The 19,158-nt window shown below is 45.0% G+C and overlaps 1 protein-coding gene across 1 annotated transcript in view; it reads right to left on the reverse strand.

The window, feature by feature from the left end:
• The window catches only part of LOC309554633 (uncharacterized protein), a 104,387-nt gene that overhangs the window by 19,997 nt on the left and 65,232 nt on the right, over positions 1-19,158 (reverse strand). The window contains exons 3-5 of the mRNA XM_082256351.1: positions 3,304-3,402; positions 1,530-1,600; positions 1,332-1,443 (exon numbers count right to left, since the gene is read on the reverse strand). Coding sequence (XP_082112477.1) covers positions 1,332-1,443; positions 1,530-1,600; positions 3,304-3,402 — 282 coding nt within the window. The remainder of the gene's footprint in view (positions 1-1,331; positions 1,444-1,529; positions 1,601-3,303; positions 3,403-19,158) is intronic.

Here is a 19,158-nt window from a genome sequence, read left to right on the forward strand (position 1 = left end):
CACCTGCTTGAGTACAGTTTTTTTAAAATATAGTAAATGACCTTTAAAACAATATATAATCATTATTTGTATATTACTTACTTATGGTAATTAACCACTTGCCACCCAGGTCAATTCTGACACTTCTCCCCTTCATGTAAAAATCATAATTTTTTTGCTAGAAAATTACTCAGAACCCCCAAATCTTATATATACTGTATATATGTATGTATAGTATATATTTTTTTAACAGATACCCTAGTGAATAAAATGGTAGTTGTTGCAACTTTTTATGTCACACGGTATTTGCGCAGCAATTTTATATACGCATTTAAAAAAAAAAAAAAAAAAACTTTCATGAATTAAAAAAAAAAGAAAAAAAAAAACACTAAAGTTTGCCCGATTTTTTTGGTATAATGTGAAAGATGATGTTATGTTGCGTAAATAGATACCTAACATGTCACGTTTTAAAATTGCACACACTTGGGGAATGGCGCCAAACTTCAGTACTTAAAAATCTCCATAGGCGACGCTTTCAACATTTTTACAGGTTACATGTTTAGAGTTGCAGAGGAGGTCTAGTGCTAGAAATATTGCTCTCACTCTACTGTTCACACATGTGTCGTTTGAATGTTGTTTACACATGCTAAAACAAGTCCTTATGCTGATTAAATTAGTAAACTATGAGAACAAATGAAGGTGCTATACGTAATCTATATAATCAGAGAATGGTTCAGGTTCTATTCTTTTATTATATCGATTATATATGGCCCTTTCATTAGTTCTCACAGCTTATTAACTTCACCAACATAAGGACATTTTAATAAAATCAGGACTTTTGGTAGCTATATAGAGCACAGTTAAATTTTAATTTTTTTATATCTGCGTTCTGTAACAGCCCTGTACTTGACCATTGAAATCTCAGCATTTACAGGCTGTTACAGAATACAGAAATAAAAAATAAATCTGCCGTCCAATAGATTCCTTTCACCAGAAGCTTATTTGTCTGGGGGAATCTGACTGGCTGCATCCTGACGCGTGGGTTTTTAGGCGTAAGCCAATTGGCTGAAGATGAAATTTATCCTCTCACAGGGCTCGGCTACGCTGTGGGGGTTTATTCACTCAATGGTGATGTGGGGTTTATCCACTAAATAATGTGGGATTGTATCGGGCTTTGATACTAACCAGTGCTTCACCAGCCACTGACCTCACCACACATCCCTGGTGCTGCATGACTGCGCAACTGTCATTCAAAGTGTGACTGAAAGCTGACAATTGGCCCTTTTAACATTGCATAAGTGCTATATTAGCTTCACAAATCAGGATTGCAAAAAAAAAAAAGTTGTACTCACGTCTGTATACTATTACAGTTGTTAATGCGATTGCTAACAGGGCAAGAATGGGTATTAGCACATATAACGTTCTTGCATTACTTTGGACCTCAGCACGTAGCGGTAGGTCTATCTGAAATCAATAGTACACATAACATGAGAAGAATATATTCTTGAAAAATATTAGGACAATTAAATTTGTTGTTGAACACAAATTACCTTCACTGGAATCATAGGAGTTGGGCTGGTATTGACAGAAGGGGGGCCTACGCTGTCATCATCGTAATCCTCTAAAAACATGAAAAAGAGCAAGAAAGGGTTTTACAGCAGCAATATTCTGGAATGTTGTGTAGCGCAGACTCTATGATTGGTCGAGCTATCTTGTTCCAGGTTCTCTTTCCCACAAGGGTCAATGGCAACCAGGCACATGGCAGCATCCACACTTCTGGCTCAATGAGTGGTCTAGGGGTCTAGGACGACCTTTCTTCTGCAACTGCTCCTTAGAAAAGTGCCTTAGCAATAGCTCTGGGAATAGACAGAACTAGGACACCATATGCAATGTTCCAGGCCAGCGAGCCTCAACTTAGTGCACCAGGGGGCTAACAGCAGCGGCATTTGCCCAGATCCCTCACTCTGGTCTGTACTCACAAGTTCTTGGGTACTTGGATGCAGGGCTGCTGTTAGAAATCACAGGGTCTTGTACAGCCTACATGACAGGGCCCCTTTCCCCCACAAATTTATCTAGACAATATTTTTATGAAAAATATCATTATTAGAGGACACAAACATAACAGAGAACCTGTGTGAGTCAGCCCTTTTTTAATTGCTTCTGTAATTGCCCCTCCGCCTGACCGCACCAATTCCCTGTGCTGTTGGGGCCCCCCTGTGTGCCTGGGCCCCCTACAGGAGGACTGGTGGTCCCCCCCCCTATCAGCGGCCCTGCTTGGATGCCTCCCTCAGAGATAGGCAGACAGTTGTTTAGTGGACTTTCCAGATCCTAGGTGAATTCCCCCTTACATATCTTGAAGCTTCTCTGAAAGTAAGGCCCCCAACCCTAGATAACAAGGCCTTGCTGAGCTCTTGATAGAGGTGCTGGATTGCCTGGGAGGGCGGCAGCCCTCCAGGCTGGGTGCTTCTGCTGCTTGACAAAGACCTAGACTGCCCAAGCCCTAGACTATTTATGTGATCTGCAACCCCCTACTGGGCACACCTCCCCAGGGATTGGCTAAGACCCAAGAAATATTCAAGCTGCCCCATTGACCTGCTCCACTCCTATGTTCTGGAGTTTTCAGAAAGCAGGGAGAATCAATCAAACCTGCAGCCTGTGAGACCCAGATCAGTCCATAGCAATCAAATCCAAATAGCTTGTTCATGTATTTAAACTATTTGAACTGTATAATACAGTGCTAAAATACATCTGCTTTTGTGCCTAGGACTACTAATTGACCATATTGAAAAAAAAATAAATAAATTGGACAGGCTGGATGTACTGAAGTTGACTTCAGTGCAATCAACCTACCCATAGATTGATCAAATTTCTGCTTGCTGAACAGGCCGAATTTCGATCCATCTATGGTGGGCTTAAGTCACTTATTAATAAATGCTTGTTGTGACTTAGCCCCTGTTCACACCAGTGTGACTTGTCATGCGATTTGACAGTTCCAAATCGCATGACAAGTCGCACCCCATTGCTGGCATGGGGACTGTTCATATTGCCACGACTCATGTTGCAGCGATTATTAAAAAGGTTCCTGCACTACTTTTTATCAATTTTATTGCAAGTTGCATAGATTTCTGTTAAATGAAGTCGCAAGCCGCAGTAAAATTGCGAAAAGCACGATTTCAAAGCCGCACCAATGCGAACCAGGGCTAAACCAGGAAACTAGTATAATTAGAAAGACAGAAAAGACAGTCCTTTTATTTCCTTTAGGGAAAGTGCACTGCAATCATGTCCTCTATATTTTAAAGTGAGTTCATTGAACATACAACCTACCTGAGCATGAATTATAATCTGCTTCTGTCACTGGGAGGCTACTTGTTCCTTTGTGTTTGTCTTTGTCATTGGATTCTTTGCCAGCATCTGATTCCTTTCCTGAAATAATAACAATATTAAAGAAAGACATGATTAAATGATCACAAAAAAAAGCCTGTATCCTTAAAAATTTGCCCTTTGACTTAAATTCCTCCTGAAAAAAAAGATTGCGGTTCTTTGATGTCTACACATAAATACACTGTCTGCATTAATGTCTGCATAAAATACACTGCTCAAAAAATTAAAGGAACACTTTTTATTCAGAGTATAGCACAAGTCTATTAAACTCCTAGGAAATTGATCTGGCCAGTTCAGGGCTGGCCCAAGACATTGTGCTGCCTGGGTCCAAGAATAAAATGCTGCCCCCCCCCCCCCCCCCCAAAAAAAAAAAAAAAATCACGCCCACCAAAAGGCCCCCACATCCATTATTTTCTTTCATGATAGTTAAAACTAGAAGTCAGATTTACTGGTGACGGCACTGATGGGGCACTGTGATTGCACTGAGGGCACTGTATTGACACTGATGGGGCACTGTGATGGCACGCTGTGATGGCACTGTATTGACACTGATGGGGCACTGTGATGGCACTGTGATATCACTGAAGGGGCACTGTGATTGCACTGATGGGGCACTGTAGTGGCATTGAAGGGGCACTGTGATTGCACTGATGAGGCACTGTGATTGCACTGATGGGGCACTGATGACACTGATTGCACTGATGGGGCACTATATTGACATTGATGGGGCACTGTGATGACTCACTGTGATCGCATTGATGGCACTGTGATTGCACTGATGGGGCACTGTGATTGCACTGATGGCAATGTTATTGCACTGATGGGGCACTGATGGCAGTGTGATTTCACAGATGGGACACTGTGATTGCATTGATGGGGCACTGATGGCGATGTGATTACACTGATGGGCCACTGATGGCACTGTGATTGCACAGATAGCACTGTGCTTGAATTTATAGGGCACTGTGGTTGCACTGAGGCGGCACAGATGACACTGTGATTGCACAGATGGCACTGTGATTGAACTGACAGGGCACTGTGATTGCGCTAATGGGGCACTGATGGCACAATGATTGGACTGATGGGGCACTGTGATTGCACTAATAGGGCACTGGTGGCACTGATGGGGCACAAATGGCACTGTGATTGCACTGATGGCACTGTGATTGCACTGATGGCACTGTGATTGCACTGATAGGGCACTGATGGCACAGTGATTGCACTGATGGGGCACTGTGATTGCACTGATGGGGCATGGATGGCACTGTGATTGCACTGATGGGGCATGGATGGCACCGTCATTGCACTGACGGGGCACTGTGATTGCACTGATGGGGCATTGAAGGCACTGTGATTGCACTAATGGGGCACAGATGGCACTGTGATTGCACTGATGGGGCACAGGTGGCACTGTGATTGCACTGATGGGGCACAAGTGGCACTGTAATTGCACTGATGGCACTGAGATTGCACTGATCTTGCCCTGAGCTGAGTGAACAACATACATAAGAGAAACAAATTAAGCCAGGCCAGCCACTCACATTTACTATGAAAGTAGAACTCAACTCACCATTTGGCAAAGTGGTGCCTGAGCCTCTTTCATCTTGAAGCATTGTCTCTGATGAGAGGGTACTGCTATGCTGTGTGTCTGACACTGACTGTGATGAGTGAGGATATTCCAATGTTGTGCACCTTCCCGCTGGCAAACATTCTCTGCTCCCTAACCCATGCTCCCTTCTGGCTCTGCCCTCCAAGCCATGCCCATCCCACGTATCTACAAACCATTGCCGCTGGTCCCGCTTGCCCGCTCCCTGGCAGCAATGCACACAGGAGGAGGAGCCGAGGGGGTGAGGTGACGCTGTCCGTCCGTGACTGACATATGCTGGAGAGGCTGGATTCACACTGCATTTCCCGGGACATAGAGATGGCGGCCACGGCCGCCCCTGCCTAAACTGCCGCCTGGGTCCAATGGACCCACTGTGACCCATGGTAGGGCCGGCCCTGGGTCAGTTAAGTACCAGAGGGTTAAGTAGTAGAGTTTGGCCCCTTTCACACAGGCTTTCCGATCAGGTCCGCCTGTCAGTTTTTCAGACGGACCTGTTCGGATGTTCCATGCACCTCTATGGAGCAGCGGATGTCAGCGGTGACATCTCCGCTGACACCCGCTGCTATCTGATCTGGTCCTGTTCGTGAAATCCAGACGGATGGAAACCTTATTTTTGGGGAACCAAGGGAACTGGCTCCCAATCACATGATCGCTGTGGATAGCCTGTTATTGGCTATTAGGCCTCATGCACACTGGAGATTTTTACAACTGCTATTTTTGGCGTCAGACGTTTTTTCTTCAGCCAGTAACCTCCTCAGCATGTTATCCTATGTATCCATGCACACATAGGCTGTTATCAGCAGTTTTTGGCAGGGGCAGTTTCTGGCTGTAAAAAAAAAAAAAATGAAAACTAGTGGGTTTTGAGTGGCGTTTTCAGCTGTAAAAACATTCTAACGTCAATAAACGCAGATAAACGCCAACTGGCGTTTTTTGACATTTTTTATTCCATTGCTTTTTTTAAGCCTGGGTTCTGTTTTGAGGTGTTGTTCATGGGACATAGCCTGGGTTCACACTGGTGCATGCTGAACACAGCCTGTTTTTTGCACCAAAAACGCACCGCATTCTTGTGCACATCACATGTGAGCCAAATATTTTGTATGCCTCAAATTGCATCACATTTGCACCACATGTCAGTGCGACTTCGGAGGCGATTTGACAGACATCTGTACGGGGGAGGGTTGGCAGCCTTAGGCCTGGGTAGCAAGTCCAGTCAATTGGCCCATTGAAATACTGAATTAGCTCACCATCCATTGCCCACCTAGTTTTATAGCGGATATTGATGTTATGAAGCAAGACAAATATGATACAATGTGGTAACATAATTTAATGGTAATAGCAACAAAGGAGGTTTAACAAAAATACTGCATTAATGCCACCTCACCAGTGCCCATCAATGCAGCCTCACCAGTGCCCATCAGTGTAGACTCACCAGTGCCCATCAGTGTAGACTCACCATTGCCCATCAGTGCAGCCTCACCATTGCCCATCAGCTTAGTCTAATCAGTGAAGCCTGATCAGTGCCTATCAGTGCAGCATCACCAGTGCCTATCAATGCAGCCTGATCGGTGCCTATTAATGCAGCCTCACCAGTGTCCATCAATGCAGCCTGATCAGTGCCCATAAATGTAGCCTCACCAGTGCCCATCACTGTGGGTCCTGCTGGCCGCTGGCCTGTATGTTCTGCTAGGAGCTGGCCATGGCCTGTGGGTCCTGCTGGCTGCTGGCCTGTATGTTCTGCTGGGAGCTGGCCATGGTCTATGGGTCCTGCTGGCTGCTTGTCTGTAGGTTCTGCTTGCCATAGCCTGTGGGCCACAGGCCATGGTCAGCTCCCAGCAGGGTCCACAGGCCATGGCCAGCAGCACCCACAGGAAATGGCTGGCAGGACCAACAGACAATGGCCAGCTCCCAGCAGGACCCACAGGCCATGGCTAGCTCCCAGCAGGACCCACAGGCCATGGCCAGCTCCCAGCAGGATCCACAGGCCATGGCCAGCAGGACCAACAGGCCATGGCCAACTGCCAGCAGGACCCACTGGCCATGGCCAGCTCCCAGCAGGACCAACAGTCCATGGCCAGCAGGACCCACAGGCAATGGCCAGCACAGGACCTGACAGCCAGACAGTGTTGAGGGTTATTGAGGGCTATTTCCTATTTTAAGGTCACTGGATGGGCAGGGCACTGGGGCAGGGTAAATGGGGTGTATGGGGGGGAGATGGGATGTGGGGGTCAGCTGGGTGTGTCAGGGTCTCTCACCTCAGTGATGCTGATGGCAGCTCAGCAGCTCCTTTCACAGCCTCCTGAGGGGGTGATGACAACTTTAAGTTTCAGCCAGTCACGTGCGTCACTTTGCAGGCTGACATGCCCTGCCTCTGCCTGCCTCCAGTCCAAAGACTTCGGGAGTTGTAGTGAAGAAGTAAGCTGTTCTCAGTCTCTCTTCAGGTTGCACTGTTGCAGCCATTCAGTGCCCAGCCCCAGCCCAAGTTGGTCACAAGATATTCGCGACCCGTCCCCTCGCTCTGCGCGCCCTGCCTCTGACTGCCTCAAAAGACTCTGTCTCCAGGAGTTGTAGTTTCCTGCTGCGCACCCCTGCTCAGTTCTCTCCACCCATCACCACCAGGAACTTGAGCATGGTCCAGACTACAACTCCCGGAATGCAGTGTGGCAGCAACACAGCAAATCTGTGGCTGCGGCGGCTAACTTCCTCCACAAAAAAAAAATGTCAACATACAGCGGCCATTTTGAATATAAGTTAGGCGGCCTAGGGGGGGGGAGGGGGGATTTCCAACCGGCACGGCCCGGCCCAGCCCACCCCGGCATCTGTACAGGTTCATGCACAGATGTCTATTGAAATCACCCTGACGTTGCCAAAAGTTGTGCAGAAACTACTTTTGGGAATCGGTGCGGCGCCGCAAAGTCAGGGTTGCACCAATTGTTGTACTTTAAGAGGATCCCTCAATGCTTTTATTTTTCACAGCCCTGGTCATTTCTCTGTCTACATTCTACATCACAGACTGCAGACAAAACAATATTTGCACCATCCTGGCATCCTGCAACTGTGATGACAACACTGAAAGGCACAAGGAAATAGGGTATTCATACAAAATTGTTTATTGTACTTAAATATTGCAAAAAAAAAAAAAAAAAAATGTATTATGGTAAAAAGAAGTATTGCCCTAAAAAAACTCAATTTTCATTTTGGAAAAAAAAAAAAATGAAAATGGGGAACAGATACAGTCTGTAGATGTAGTTGTTTAAGTTCACCAGTGCAAATGTCAAAAAGGTTCCTTAAAATATTAGCACTCCTGTTTCCCTCATTCCCAGAACCACCACCCTCTAAATTATGAATTAATTGAAAAAGAAAAAAACCTTAATTTACTTATCTAAATCCATTTTCACATTATGCTACAAGTCTTGACATTTCTATCTTCTTCAGTAAAGAAAGGAGTCCCTCTTTGAGTGCCTGTGTCACTTTGAGTGCCTACATCACTGCCTTGGTGACATGGTGACATAATGTTGACTGTCCAATGGTGGGCACTGCACAGGCCATAAGGACTCTAGCTTTGGCATGATGACATCCCAAAGGGGAGCAACAACAAGACTGGCCAGGGGTGGGCCCAGACTTTTTTTTTCAGAATGAGGGAATAGGTCAAATGTGTTGGAAGGGAGAGAAGGTAGCAAGTTTACCATTGCCTGGAGATAAGCTTTAATAACCCCTTTCACAGCTGCTTTTACTAAATTTCCATTTGCTCCCACATTGTTCCAAGTTTGGCCATATTTGAAACAGGGCTAAGGACTTTGCCCCTACCCCCAGGAGACAGTGCTTAGGTCTGGTGAATGGCTTATCGGTGCTAATAAGGGACATGTTCCCTTATACCTATTAGTATTGAGCATTTCTTTCACTTTGGAAGGCAAACAGAGCAACTAATGGGTAAATGGAAGGTCAGTATAGGCTATGGGCAATTAAAGTAGATCTAACTCTAAATTAATAAAATTTAGTTTGTTAAAATGGTAGTAAACCACCACCACGCTTCCATCTTAACCCAGTCTTCCCAGTTTGCAGGCTCCGGCTGTATGAATAGCCAGGGCCACGATGATGTCATGATGCACACGGGAGCCCAGGCATAGAGCTCTGAAGGTATAGGTGTGCCGTCCTTTCAATGCGCATGCGCTAGTGACATCACCGGCTTCATCCCATGTGAATAACTCCTAAACAGTGCAAGTTTAGGAAATATACACTGTACCTACAGGCAAGCCATCTTATGGGCTTACCTGTAGGTACAAGTTTAAAAATTGACTTTACTTCCACTTTAAATCACCAGTGTCATAAGCAATTCCCATGTCTATGCAATATGCCATGTCTGTGCAGATGAAATCTCCAACAGGAGAATGTGACAAGGTAACAATCTAGGATCACAGTTGGACAGAAAACAATGTTTGAAATTATATGAACTTGTTGAATCATATTTGGCATTTTAGGCTAAATCAGTAGCTGGCCCTTTCTACTGGCTCTAGCCCTAGCCCAGAACCTAAGAAACCTAATTGCTGACAAGATGGCTTTCATTATTATTTCATGTATGTCTCTTCTGCATTAAAACCCCCTCTTTTGCTGCCAGCAATTGTATTTGGATTATAAACTGAGCCACACACTGGCAGTGTACAATTTTGACATGTCATGGGTGCTAGGATAAAATAATTCTCCTGTGCAGATGACTGAAGATGCCAAACCCAGAAAAGGAACTGGAGAACATGTCAGCCATGGTGATGCAGGGGGCTGAGGGTAATCCCAGATGTCATAGCTCCCAAAGTGCCCCTTCCAGGGATATGTTTCTGTGCTAGTTACAATTGACCCCTGAACTCTGTGTTACTTACTCATGACCCCTGCATGTTGTGAGTTTTTTTACTACTAGCCTCTGAACTCTGCGTTACAAACTACTGACTTCTGCACTCTACGTTACTTAGTACCGACCACTGCAATCTGCGGTAATTACTACTGATCTCTGGACTCCGCATTACATATTTTTGACCACTGAAATCTGCATTACTTATTCCTGGTCACGTAACTCTGTATTGCAATGTACTGACTTCTGCATTTTGTGTTACTTTTTTAAATTAGAACATATTACTTCCTTTTACTTACTTCTGATTCCAGCATCCTGTGATACTTACTGCTGACCCCTGCTCTTTGCTTTACTTACTACTGAACTCTGAACTCTATATTACTTACTACTTACCTCTTCATTACAAACTACTGACTTCTGCACTTTGCTTTACTTACTCCTGACCCCTGGATTGTGTGTAACTTACTACTAACATCTGAACTATGCATTATTTCTGACCACTAAACTTTGTATTACAAATTACTCTTCTAGTTAGGCTGCTAGGTGTTTGATGCTTCTGGGAAAATCTTTCAGAATATGGGGCAAGGAGAGTCAAAAGACCAGTATGAATATTTGTCATGCTCCAGCAAGTCCCTGGAATGAGGCATCCAGAAGGTGACTGGGGAGGTGATAAATGTTTGGGGGCCTTTCCAGAGTGTTCTTTCCTCTCCAGGGAGGGTTCCAATTCTCCTGGGGCTGCTGAAGTTTCTGAGACAAGAAATTGCAGTCTGTGCCTCAACAGGAGCTAGGCTGTGGGCCTGCAGGAGATTGCTAAAGAATTCTTGCTGGAGGGCACTTTCCTGAAGTCCTGACCTGGAGAAGGATCTTTTTTATTCCTCACTGAGGATCTTCCTGTGGAAGCTGGGTGGCAGACAGCTCCCTGGGCATTGTGAGTAAGATCAGATATGGGACTTTATTGTGTGTGTGTGCTCCAATAGGGATTTTCTGCTTATAAGTTCCTTCCATTGATTACTAATATCATTTTGGAGTATTCTGTGACCCCCAAACTCCTTTCCTATTAAAATTCTTCAGCAATAAATAGTAAAAAGACATCCCCTAGATGGAGCCATTATTGTTGGTGTACTGTGCAGCCTCTATAATAACAAGGGAGACCTGGGCATAGTTTCAGTGACCCCTCCGGGGGTGAGCACTACACTGACCTCTGCCTTACAAGCTACTACAGAGAGTGGCCTAGGGGTGTGGACCTGGAGCTCTGTGTCAGCTTCTCCTCCATCCCTGCTGGAATAATGCAGTTGTGTGCATTGTTCCAGGTTTAGGTTTGCCACTGATGCTAACTAACAATTATGCTTTTTAGATTTTAGACTGGAGTGTCTTGAGATTGTGCATAATTTTACAGGGTGCCCTGACTGAAAAAAAAAAAAAAAAAAAAAGGCTGAAAAACACTGTATTAGGCAGTAAAATCAATATCAAAGATGTGTCCTATTTCTATCCAAAATGATAAAATTAGAGAAACTATTCAGTGCAATTTGTTTAACCACTTTCCTACTGGGAACTTTCACCCCCTTCCTGCCCAGACCAATTTTCAGCTTTCAGTTCTGTCGCACTTTGAATAACAATTGCGCGTTCATGGAACACTGTACCCAACCAAAACTTTCAACATTTTTTTTTTTTTGCGACAGACAGAGCTTTTTTTTGGTGGTATCTATTCACCACTGTGTTGTTTTTTTTTTTTTATATAACAAACAAAAACAGACAGAAAATAAAGTTAGTTTCTGTCATAAAAGTTTGTAAAGAAGTAATTTTTCTTCTTCCCTGATGTGTGCTGATGAGGCTGCACTGATGGGCACTAAAGGGCTGCACTGATGGTCACTGATGAGGAGGCACTGATGAGGCTGCAATGATATGCGGCACTGATAGGCACTGACAGGCAGTACTGGTGGGCATTGATTGGCAGCACTGATTGGCAGCACTGGTGGGCACTGTTGGGGCTGCACTGATAATCAGGACACTAATGATCAGTGCCCTGATTATCAGTGTAGATGTCTCCTGTGTGGATTTACCAGTTAGCGTCTCTCCTCTCCTTATGGGCTGTCAGCGTGAGGAGAGAATTGCCAATAACCGGCATATCCTGTTTACATTGTGATCAGCTGGGTTGGACACACCTGATCATGTGGTAAAGATGCGCCGTGAATGGCTCTTTTCCCCGATCTGTGATCAGCTGCGTCCAAAGAGCGCAATTACAGATCACTGCCAATGTGTACTTCAGGGGAAGCGCAGGCAGCATGAGCGCGAGACCGTCATATGACGTCCTCCCGGTAAAGTGAGACCGCGCTGTAGCCATCATATGGCTATAGCGTGGTTGTGAACAGGTTAAATTAAAATGTTAGTAAACCTGAAATTTTTTTTATTTTTCCTCAGTATGTTTTTGGCATCATGTCTCACTATACAGTTTCCTTATTTACATTTTTATTTATAACCTGAATCTCCTGCCAGTAATAGCACTTGCAGGATGACAACACTAAGCCATTGTCTTGCAAATGATAGCAGTATTATCCATCTGGTGTGCAAGCTTTCAATTGGCCATTGAGTTCCCTGATTTAATAGAATCACAAGGCAATAGCTTGCCATTGTCAGCCTGCAATAGGGCTTGCTGCTGTTAGCAGGATTTACAGTTAAAGCCCCGTACACACGCAACTAATTTACGCCGACCGGTCGTCCGTCTTTTGTCCAGAGTGATGTCTGTTGGTTGGAATGTGCTCTAGATTGCACAGAAATTTTCCTGCATGACAGAATTCTACTTCAGAAGTGATGTCATGTGTTGGATTGCTTTGTATGTGTTCTTTCATCTCTGAGCATGCCTAGTCTTGCTCATAAGATTTTTCCCCATCGAAATCTGTACTAATGTAACGAAAATTGGACGTGTTTTGATGGTCGACAAAAACTATATAGCCTGCACACCAGAATTTTTTCGGCCGAAAAGTCGGAGTCGGTTGTCGGAAGCACCATACTAACAAGCCGAAAATCGGCAGATCGGTCGTCGGACGAATATTCCCGGCCGAATTTCCACTCGTGTGTACGGGGCTTAAGAAAATTTTCAACAAAGTGACAGAAAAATTACCTCCTTAAGAAACCTGGAAGCAGTGTGACATGAGGCCAAACACACTAAAAAATAGATTTTGGGTTTCCATATACTTTAATGACTTTCCTATTCCCTTTGTAATCTTTAAAATTCCTCTTCTGAGCTTGCAGAAAGTAAACCACAGCCATACAACAAAGGGTTTCAACTGTGACTATGTGAACTTTTCAGTGTCACCTATAGACCACTGAAGATCGCTGCATACCGTCATTATCGTTGCTGGAAGTCTGATCATTTCTCACAAACAGCCAGCATAGTCATAATGGAACTAGTTATGTGATAATAATTACTCATAATGTCACTGTCCTGCTCTGAAATGTCATAGTTCTGTGGAGAAAGGTGGAGGTCTTCTAAGTCTGAAGAACAGCATTAGATTGAAGATCAACAGTCCTTTAAGACCAAGGTAGAGAGGCATGGAAGATCTACTTACCTGAGAAAAAAAGAACTGATGTAAACCTCCAGAAACTGCAGGATTCCATCCTGCCAGTGATGAGACAGTTCTTTTGGTATGTTTCAGAAAGAAGCATACATGTAAAGAAGAAGTGCTAGGGCAAAATGCAGGAGTGTAATACAGTCTCATAAAAGTGAGTACACCCCTCACATTTTTGTAAATATTTTATTATATCTTTTCATGCGAAAACACTGAAGAAATGACACTTTGCTACAATGTAAAGTAGTGAGTGTACAGCTTGTATAACAGTGTAAATTTGCTGTCCCTTCAAAATACCTCAACACACAGCCATTAATGTCTAAACCGCTTGCAACAAAGGTGAGTACACCCCTAAGTGAAAATGTCCAAATTGGGCCCAAAGTTTCAATATTTTGTGAGGTCACCATTATTTTCCAGTACTGCCTTAACCCTCTTGGGCATGGAGTTCACAAGAGCTTCACAGGTTGCCACTGGAGTCCTCTTCCACTCCTCCACGACGACATCACTGAGCTAGTGGATGTTAGAGACTTGGCACTTCACCACCTTCCATTAGAGGATGCCCCACAGATGTTCAATAGGAGCTCTGAAGAAACTGGGTCTTGCCAGTGTTGCATCATGTGCCCACAGCTAATGGACCTGCTACCGCTGTAACGTCTGGACCAGTGTACGGTGGCTTCCTCTCTGTTCCCCCACCTCTGACTCCTCACGCTGGACGTGACGCCAGGCCGTGTTCGATGGACCTGAATGTCTAACCAGGAAGCACGGAGAGAGAGTGCGGAAGGAGAGCACTACACGAGGAACGCCAATACCGGCATGACCGGCCACAGTTACACAGAGGTACAGACATCCCCGGATCTTTGCTACGGCCTGCATTGATGACATCTGCATGGTAAACTAGAAGATTTACTTCTTATCTCTCACTTGCATATACCATTAATGGCTCTAAATGGAACCTGCTATTGAATTGAGGGCTGACTCCTCTGTTCTTCTACCTTTGACATTTAATTCCTTTGCCCTAATACAAGGCTTACTCTAACACCAGTCCTTCCCCAACTGGGGCATCTGACTGTGGTTCAATTATATTATATTATGATGTCTCTTGCCATTTGAGACCCTGTCGGATTTCACCGCTCTATTTGCGCAATTCAGCCACTGGTTATCGGCATTCTGGGACAGTGCAATACTTAACCTCTTCAGCCATTACAGGTTCTGCTGTGCATTTTTACCAGTTCCTCGCAGCTATCCAGGTTGATGGTGGTCCATTACTACTTTTTGTTTTTAATTTATTTTAATGTACCTTGTTGTGCCACATCTTGTCACATGTATATATATTTTTCTATATCGGCATAAGTGCCTAATAAAGCTTTTTCAAATATTTTTGTAGTCTGCCTCTTGGGTGCCCTTAGTTGATCTCTTTCATTGTGGAGGACCCTTTTTCTCCCACAAGTTTTCTTTTTAAGATGTTCAATAGGGTTTAGGTCTGGAGACATGCTTGACCAGACCATCACCTTTACCCTCAGCTTCTTTAGCAAGGCAGTGGTCGTCTTGGTGTGTTTGGGGTCGTTATCGTGTTGGAATACTGCCCTGTGGCCCAGTCTCTGCAGGAAGGGGGGTGCCTTCCCTGCATGGGGAAGGCTCAGCCAGAGTGGTGGACACTTTATAGACTGAAGTAGCTATCTGACATCAGAGCAATCAGGCTTGACAACCATCTGTAAATTTTCAGACAGATTGTAAAGATCACTGATTTTTACACCTTTCTGTAAATGTCCATTACAGACATTTTTGGCAGAGTACTAGCAGTCACCTCTGCCAAAAGACACTGGGAGTGTTAGGCAGATGCCAGTTGAGGAAGGAGCAGGCAGCTGCATTTGTTAATACTGCTCCTCTAGTTCTGGATGCAGCCCTGTCACGGGGGAGTGATCTGTCCTCAGCCTTTCCCTGCCTTTCCAAGACTTCACTTCCACTGAGGGTACTGCTGCTGTGCCGCTGCAAGCTGGAAATCCACATAAGCTTCCTTACCACCGCCATGCCGCCCTGTTCCCTCACTGCCAGGCTGTGACTGACACCTGCCTGCTGTGGAGAAGGAGGAGAGAGCCGAACCAGGCTCAGCTCAGGTGAGACTACATACGGGGCACACCCACGAGGCAGGCATCTTAAACCGTACACTGGCAGAGGGAGCACAAGGTTCCTGCATTGCTGTCACTGCACTATGCACTGGTTTACTATCCCCTGGGCTTTCTATTCTAATGTCACCCTACAACAGGAGGGGCCCCTGGACTGGAGGTAGCAGTCTTTCTACGGAGGGGCCCCCAGACCGGAGATAGCGGTCTATATTAAGGCCGCCATCCCCTGGAATAGAGGTGGCAGTCTCTCTATGGAGGGGCCTCTGGCCCCTGGGCTGAAGGTGGCAGTCTCCCTATCTAGGGGCCCCTGGAGGGCCTCCATAGAGAGACTGCTATCTCCAGTCCAGGGGCCTCTCCATAGAGATGTTGCCACCCCCAGTCCAGAGGCCTCTCAATAAAGAGTTTGCCACCTCAAGTCCAGGGGCCCCTCCATAGGGAGATTGCCAGCTCCAGTGCTGGGCCCCTCCATAGAGAGTCTGCCACCGTCAGGCCAGTGGTCCGTCCATAGAGAGATATCCACCTTCAGTCCAGGAGCCCCACCATAGAGAGTTTACCACCTCCAGTTCAGAGGCCCCTCCATAGAGAAATTGCCACCTCCAGTCCAGGGGACCCTCCATAGAGAGACTGCCACCTTTAGTCCAGGAGCCCCTCCATAGAGAGACTGCTATCTCAATCCCTGGGGCCCCTCCATGGGATAGATATTTCATCTTCCAACAGATCGAGGTAGGTGGTTAGGTGGGGGTTCTGTTTAAACGTCTTCTTTTAAGCTACTGCCACTGATGCAATCTGGTCAAGCCTATTGCTCTCTGTGGCATGTGGTGCGGAACTTGTTTTTTAAATGTTTCCTGGCAGGGTGGGATGATAATTTGTAATGCTGTGTTGACTTTTTAAGTGTAAACAAGGCAAATTACTTGTTATGCCTGTTGTCAGTGTTTCCATATTGTGTTTATACTGTTTAAATATCAATTGACTTCTTTTTTAATCAGCGTTCTGTCATTTTTCAGGTTGCCAGTAAAAAATTTGCTTAGTCAGTAAATTGTCCATGATTCGTTAGTAAAGAAAAATTGCATGAGGTTGGCAACCCTGAGAGAAGTCCCTCAGACTTGGGCAAAACAAAATTCTGCAGAAATATTCTCATGGACACAGACCTGGCTTTGCCCTGCAGGGATCAGGAATTATTTTCTAAGTAGTAGCAACAGGAGGAAGAATAAAGAAGAGTCATGCACCTGACTATCTCCTCCAGGAGCTATCTATTCTGGTCCCTGCTTTGACTGAACGGAGTGAAACCAATGTTACTACTGTCAGTCATTGGGCAGCGAGAGATTTGAACCCGGCAGGCGGCAGCCTTATTTCTGGTAATTTTCCTGAACCATTTAACTCTTGTCCAAAGCCAGACAAGTTCTGGCTATATACTGTACATAGCTGTTGGTAAATCTACAGAAGATTGTAAAATTAAACTACATTGAGTTTCACAGAAAGCAACAAACTTTTGCATACCCATGCTCCCATCCTCCCATGATAAGAACGTTATACTATTTGTTTTAATTACTTACCCACTGGGCACTTAAACCCCCTTCCTAACCAGTCCAATTTTCAACTTTCAGTGCTCTCACATTTTGAATGACAAATATTCAGTCATGCAACACTGTGCCCATATGAAATTTTCGTCCTTTTTTTTTACACAAACAGAGCTTTCTTTTGGTGGTATTTATTCATCATTGGGTTTTTTTATAGCATTTATATCGTTTTTATTATTTTTTGCACTATAAATGAAAAAAGACCAAACATTTTGTGAAAAAATGCATTTTTCTTCGTTTTGATTTTAACATTTTGCAAATTGAGTAATTTAGTAAAGTTATACTACTACATATCTTTGGTAAAATAACCCAAATAAGTATATATTATTTGGTCTTTGTGAAGGTTATAGAGTCTACAAGCTATGGTGCCAATCATTGAAAATTGATCACAGTAAGAGGCATGGTGAGTTTTTTGAAGTTGTAATTTTTTCCCACAGTTCTTTGCAAAATGAATATTTTTTTTCACAAAATTGTCATATTACCAAGTTATTTCCCACACACTGTATAGGCATACTTGCGTGTGTGACTTTTACACAGCTTGGGCACATACAGAGGCCCAACATCTAAGTAGCACCTCCAGGTGTTCTAGGAGCAAAAATTGCACATACAATTTCCTGACAACCTATCGCACTTTTGAAGGTCCTGGAGCACCAGGACAATGGAAACACCCACAAAATGACCCAATTTTGGAAAGCAAACACCCCAACACATAATCTTGGAGACATAATGAGTCTTTTGAACATGTCATTTTTTCCACAAGTTTTTGGAAAATGTGAAAAGAAAATGAAAAGGCATTTTTTTTTACACAAAGTTGTCCATTTATAGGATATTTCTAACACATAGCATGTACATAGCAAAAATGACACCCCAAAATACATTCTGCTACTCCTGAATATGTCAATACCCCATGTGTAAGACTTTTACAAAGCCTGGCCACATACAGAGGCCCAACATGCAGGGATCACTGTCATTTCCTGACTACCCATTACACTGATGAGCACTGATGTGGCATGGATGTGGCACGGATGAGCACTGGTATCGCATGGATGTGGTACGGATGAGCACTGATATGGCAGGATAAGGCATGAATGAGCACTGATTTGGCATGGATGTGGCACGGATGAACACTGATGTGGCATGGATGTGGCAAGGATGAGCACTGATGTGGCACGGATGAGTGCTGATGTGGCATGGATAAGCACTGATGTGGCATGGATGAGCACTGATGTGACATGGATGTGGAACGGATGAGCATTGATGTGGCATGGATGTGGCACGAATGATCACTGACAAGGCATGGGTGAGCACGGACATGGCATGGATGTGGCACTGATAATCACTGATGTGGCATGGATGTTGCACGGATGAGCACTGATGTGGCATGGATGTGGCATGGATGAGTACTGACGGGACATGGATGTGGCACTGATAAGCACTGATGTGGCATGGATGTGGCACGGATGAGCACTGATGTGGCATGGATGTGGCATGGATGAGCCACAAATGAGCACTGAGATGGCATGAATGGGCACAGATGAGGCATGGATGTGGCACAGATGGGCAATAATGAGTCATGATTGAGGCATGGATAGGCATGATTGAAGCACGGATGGGCATGATTGAGGCACAGATTGGCATGACTGAGGCATTTATGGGCATGAATGAGGCATGTATGGGCATGACTGAGGTATGATTGAGGCATAGATGGGCATGACTGAGGTATGATTGAGGCATTGATGGGCATGACTGAGGCATGGATAGGCATAATTGAGGCATGACTGAGGTATGATTGAGGCATGGAGGAGGCAGGAGATGAGCGGTGCTACAGCCTCCCTCCTCTCCTCGCACGCTGTACCGATTGCTGTGTATAGCGTGCGAGGAGAGAAGAGAACTGAACCGGACATGCGCCAGTTTGTTGACAACTGATTGCTCTGTCATTGGACAGAGCGATCACGTGGTAAAGGGACGCTGTCATTGGCCCTTTACCACAATCCGTGATGCGCGGGCTCCCTTGGAGCATGGACACTTCTGTGTGCGCACCCCAGAGGGTGCACGGGAAGTGTGATTCTGGGAGAACGTCATTGTACGC

This window comes from Pelophylax lessonae, assembly GCF_965119305.1.
Source record: "Pelophylax lessonae genome assembly, chromosome: 4".
NCBI lineage: Eukaryota > Metazoa > Chordata > Amphibia > Anura > Ranidae > Pelophylax > Pelophylax lessonae.